Source organism: Marmota marmota, unplaced genomic scaffold (assembly GCF_001458135.2).
Source record: "Marmota marmota marmota unplaced genomic scaffold, marMar, whole genome shotgun sequence".
Classification (NCBI taxonomy): Eukaryota; Metazoa; Chordata; class Mammalia; order Rodentia; family Sciuridae; genus Marmota; species Marmota marmota.
In genome coordinates, this window is record NW_026000108.1 from 11,569,012 (window position 1) to 11,575,011 (window position 6,000).

At 39.6% G+C, this 6,000-nt stretch overlaps 1 protein-coding gene across 17 annotated transcripts in view; it reads right to left on the reverse strand.

The window, feature by feature from the left end:
- Positions 1–6,000, reverse strand: part of Ldb2 (LIM domain binding 2) — a 343,612-nt gene that overhangs the window by 66,901 nt on the left and 270,711 nt on the right. For all 17 annotated transcript variants that reach the window (XM_048784244.1, XM_048784243.1, XM_015481977.2 and 14 more), the window contains one exon: positions 919–1,041. In XM_048784244.1, coding sequence (XP_048640201.1) covers positions 919–1,041 — 123 coding nt within the window. The remainder of the gene's footprint in view (positions 1–918; positions 1,042–6,000) is intronic.

A 6,000-nucleotide genomic window follows, 5' to 3' on the forward strand; every position in this document is an offset into this window, starting at 1 on the left:
ACTTGCCTCGGTAAGCCACCGTGAGAATAAAAATCGTGATGTATGCAAAATGTTTAGTGCAAGGCCTGGCATAGCAAACACTCATAAATGCTACCCACTGCGATTTTATTCTCTTTCGATTACTCCAGGTTTAAAAATCAGGTTCATTAACTCTGATTTTGTTCTAAAAGGTTGTTTTTTTTTTTTTTCTGCTGCTTTGTGCAGAGCAGAGAAGGAACTCTCTTCAGCCGATGCTGACTCCTTCCTCAGGGATCACACTGACTACTTCCTCCTGTCCTTGTGAACAGAGCTCCAGAGTGGTATCCAATCCACACTTGACCTAGTTGGGGCTCAATAAAGTTGATATGATTGATGGCCAAATGAAACCAAGAGAACCCCAAACATTCCACCTCAAATCCAGCACCACCGTTAGGAAGGACCGACTCCTGTAGACATAGACCTGAAGGTGCGGGTGTTCTGCATGTCATCAGAAGGTTTCAATCAAAGTTGGAAACGGCTCCTGTTTAATTTACACCCCATTTTATATGTAACAGGTTTATTAGCCCAGGTCGAGCCCTACTTGATAATGACTGAATGGAATTTAAGAAAAAAACAAACCATTTATTGAGGTAACTTCAATTTGGAGTTAAAATAATAAAGAATTTAAAATAGTCTCAAAAATAACAAAGTACTGAAAATAGTCTCACAATGCCCCAAACTTGGAAACAAAGGCATCAAAACATAGGCCTGTGGTTTAAAATTGTTGAGGGTAAAACTCAATATTTAGAGTTTATTACCTAAAGCGTGACGACTGGAGTTTTCACACACACACACACACACACACACAGAGGGAGGGAGAGAACTAGGTTCTTCCACTGGAGAAAAATGAAGTGAGAAAAAAAAAAGCAAAGAAAGTAAAATAGGAATTAAATTACTTACATGCATGGCTAGAATGCTTCTCGGGACTAACTCTCGGTATTGTCTAATGGTAAAGTGCCATGTTTTTATTCTCATGAGATCATCAAAGGTGAACTCCAAGATCAGCCTGCCTTCTGTACACACCTAAAAGAAACAAAAACACTCATTTGCTATGCATTTTGCAGGAGCCACATTTTAAAACTCACTGAGTTCTTAACATGGTGCTTAACCCCTTACTGTCTTTGAGTGATGCTGGTTCTTGGCAAGAGACTTGACACAAGTGGTTCACTCATAACACAACGGGGACAAGTTGTCAGCTCCAGATCTACGGGTTGCAAAGACAACACAATGGCTTTCCAGCCACGAGGTGCTAGTGTCTCTGTTAACTGCTGCTGACGCTAGGAACTTCCATTGCTCCTTCTGTATACATGGAGACAGAACGCATCTCATAGGGATGTTGGGTCAAAAACGCCCAGCACATGGGATACACCCTCACAAGGGTTCTCTCCCACTTCCCACCTTTCCTCACATTCCTTGTTCTTCCGTGGTGTGAGCTTTTCTCACCTGAGATGGGAGTGGTGGTAGCCCCTATTGGTCCAGTTTAAAGAGTTACAACTCATTAATCAGCCTTCGGGAAGCAGTACGAAAAAGTGGTTAGAGGACTTAAATTTTTACTCATTCTTGAACTTTGGGAAAAGCAAATAAATCCCCTAAATTCCACATTCCTTACCTATAAAAAGGGATAACAATATTCATAGGTAGGAGAGTGAGAAAAATAAATGGGAGGAAATTAAGTATGTGGATTGCTAAGTAGAATGGCAGTGATTGACACCTGATGGACAAGAATCAGCCAAAGATAGTGCTGAAGCCTAGACCTGGTTGTCCCAAGGTGCTTGCTGAGCCGTGGGAGTTCCTAGGAGGCATCCTGGGGCTCTATTGGGAGTAACTGTGCGTCTACCCTCTACCCTGAATTCTAACCTCCACCCACTTACTGGATTCCACCAGAGTTCCTTTGATTATATCTGTTTTAACATATTGGACTTCTTCTTCTTCTTCTTCTTTTTTTTTTTTTAGAGAGAGAGAGAATTTCTTTATAATATTTATTTTTCAGTTTTTGGTGGACACAACATCTTTATTTTATTTTATGTGGTGCTCAGGATCGAACCCAGCGCCCCGGCCATGCCAGGCGAGCGTGTTACTGCTTGAGCCATATCCCCAGCCCATATTGGACTTCTTATCAAGATTTATTTGGAGAGAGATTTCCTAGATTAAATGAAACCCACAAAACTCTGGAAACTTTTAAGTACACATTTATAAGTAAATAAATAGTAACCAAATAGAGGCAATGAGTATGACTAAAACTACAGTCCATGAAGATGGTTAACAATTTATATCAACCTTTTATGAAATATTACTGACCAATTTCCTTGTTAGAAATTTAATACAAAATGTCACCATTTATTGAGTTATAGCTATGTCCTCAGAACTAGGCTAGGTGCCTTCCGCACACTCTGATTGAAGGTAATATTTCCTTTAACAAGCCAAAAATAGTACAGAATTACTATCAAGTGCTAATAGAGCACTGTTCAAGAAAGACGCTGTGAACTTCTGCCATCTTTTTAATCAAAGATCTTAGAAACACTGTAAGATAATTATTGATAAGCTGAGTGAAGACCTCTACCTCAGATCCAATTAGCAAGATCTGTGGGTGATTTTAGGCATTTGGGCACCCTGCCCCCAAAACCCTGGGTCAGATCACCTTCAGAGCCTCATTTCTGGATTTTTTTTAGCCATGAGAGCTGAGGACACAAGAATGTGGAAGACTCCAGGGTCCCAAAATACTTCCCTGAGAGCAGTCTCAGCATTGGAATTCATTTACCACGGTTTTCCAAAGAGTTGTGTGGAGATCAAGCGGCACAATTCTCCCAGGGGTGTTAGTGTGACAGAAGCCACCCACGGAGACAACTTTAACAAAAGGGAGGTAGATCCAGCCAGCCATCAACAGCAGAATGTCCTGACAATACGGGACAGGGATATTTGGAGCTATAATCCTCTTCTTAAAGAGAGGGGATTATTGGATATTTAAACAAATATTACCCCAGTTAAATGTCAGGCTTTTTTATTATCTAATCTATTTGTTTTGTGTTTATGAACCACAAACTCAGGGCAGGTAGAGGTTTTGGTTTCCTTCTACTGAACAGAATTTCATAATGGGAAGGCATGTATGCAGTCCTGCTGATGGATTACTCAATTGGAGCGTCTGTAAGGTCAAGCTAAATTGTGTTCTTTGCACTGTGACATAGCAAGCCAGTTGGGGACCTCTCTTGCAGTCAAACAGTCACGGGCCTACCAAATGGAAAATTGTTACAAGCCTTGGGCTCCTTCTCTAAGTCCAAACCAAGGAGACAACTTTTATCAGGACATACCATGTGCAAGATGGACATCCTTCGAGTGCAATCTGAGATGGCTGTGTTGGGTGTGTGTGTGTTTAAGAAAAATTAAATGACTTCCTTGAATGAAAGAACGAAGGAGAATTTTGGTCACTCTTCGTATTCCCCACATAATTACCCACAGCTTCATTCCAGGTCCTAGGCAGCTCTCTGCTCTCATAATGGAAGTTAAATGAAACCAGAGGCTTTGTGATTTGTTTTATATGCAACATTCAGGAAACGGAATAGAGGCACATATGAAAAAATATATGTATTCCTTGCTCGGAAATGGTTAAAAAAAAAAAAAAGATAGGCATAGCCTTCGAAAGGAAATTAATATCTTTTCCCTTCAAAAAATATTCTGTGCATTACTCTTAATCAATACAATTAATGTAGCTTTTATCTAAAGTTGGCCTTTTTTTTTAAAGCTGCTTTTCCCTTGGAATCCAAAATCAAAAGGGTCCCCAATTAAGAAAACATTTTCTGTTGTGCTGAATTCATGTTACCGTACTGTGAGCTCTGACATTTTGTTTCTGTGGTAACCAAAATCAGCTGATTAGTTGGCATGGCAACAGAAAAGATGTAATCCCAGCAGACACACTCTAATCAATGCCCCCAGCACAGATGGTCTCCGGAGGATCAACAAGAAAGAGGCTGGCAGGCATTCAGCAGATCACGTGCTACCTTGAGACTAGGCCAGGAACAAGAGAACTAAAAAAGAACATTTCTCAAACTAACCGGTAGCTTTTTAACCCTTTTCTTTCTTTGACTAATTGTAAAGCAACATGGACCTGACCACGTAGTTGTATAATACAATGCTTCTCATACTGCTGTTATGAAATAAAGTGTGCCTTTTTAGGTGGGAGTGCTTATTTAATTTCCTTAGTCTTTATGCTTGAACAGCCTGCATGGCATAGTGCTTTCAGATTAATAGTTGCATAAAGCTCTCTGGATCTTACTTAGAGATCCCTGTGTGTGTAAATGCACATTAAAGCAACATGATCATTGCCAATAGTTTGGAAAAAGTCAGAGGAAGAACAGAAATTCTGGAGAGTTACTTGGTATGCTGGCTAAGGTAAGACGGGCTGTCAAAGACACAAGGGAGTGTTCATCCAGAAAAACTGGCTGGCCAGTTTCAGAGTATGTTTTTTACAGTAGTTAGTAATTTCACAATAAATAATTAAGAACAGAGAAAACACCACCCTATATTCACAGAGGTGGTAAAGGTGTCCAGGATGGCTGTGACTCTTGTCTCAGGTTGCAAAACCTAAAACTACCCAAGAATGTCACTAACAGTGTTCCTCTCTGCGTCTGCCACTGTTCGAAGACTCAAATTTAAATGTAACTCAGGGGTCTTTGCTTCTGCAAAGCTTGATGCCTGTTCTGATTATTAAACTTTGTTTTCTATTTGATTCAAAATTGAAAGCATAAAAGAAAGGCCCTAAAATGTGTGTTTTAAAATTCTAATTGCATATTTATCCATAATCTATAATGTTCCTGATATCAGGAAATTGCAAAATGCTCACTATACCCCTGAGGAATATTTAATATTACTGTTGATTAAGACTGCGGCTGATTTTTGATTCACTAGTTGACCAAATTTTCATAAAAGCAACCGAGAACCACTGGGTCAAATGCTATTTGGGGAACGAGAGTTTATTGATAGTCTAAATTAGACCAACATGATGCTGCTCACAGATATATAATGTGCCAGGTACTAATAGCAAAAATAAATAAATAAATAAACACTGGCTTCCCAAGTTTTTCTTTGTGATACTGAAAGGTCATTAGCCCACTGTTTCATTCTGAATCACCATGGTATTTTATTATATGAGGATGAGTTATTTTTAATGAATATAAGAGCAAAAGAAAAATTGGAAAGATTCTTTGGTTAGTGCAATAATCCCTAAGTCAACAAGAGAAGGAAGGAAGGACAGAAGAATACAACAAATGAATTTTAACAAATTTCCTAAAAATAAGTGTACATAAAATTAGCACTCAGACTAGGTGCCTATAAACTAATTTCCCTGTGATATTGTTCATCACAGTCACAGTAGGGAAATAGTCATTACATGAGTGGATAGACAAGCTGCTGTGGAGTGGAGTGAGATGGGTGGTTCAAACAACTGGTGCTTGGGGCCAAGGGAGCCACGTTCAGGGGAGTACTTGGGTCTCTCTGGTGGCTTGGGTGCCCGAACAAACCCCTCAACCATCTGGGAGAGGAGGATTCCAGGAAAAGAAAGAATGGGACCCAGGAAAACCTTGGTTTCTTGATGGGAATGAAACTAGCACTTTATCAGTTCATTGGAAGAATGCAAATCTTTTTGATCTAAAATAAATCTGGAATGTTGAGCACTTTGCCTTCAGAGCAACTAACTGTGTTCATTAATGAGAAAGTTTTGGCTTGAGAAAGAAAGAAACTGAGAAAATATATAAAAGGGCTGCTATGAAATGCACTTTTATTTTCGATGTCTGCAGATGTTACAAGTTGCTCCTTCATTAAGGCAAAGCCTTATTTAATTACCATGGGTTTTTTTTTTGGTCCCTCAAAGCATAAGGAGGTGGCATGTTTTCCTTGAATTACCTAAAAGTAACATTAAGGAGAGAGAGAGGGGAGAGAGAGAGAGAGAGAGAGAGAGAGAGAGAGAGAGAGAGAGAGAGAGAGAAAGAGAGA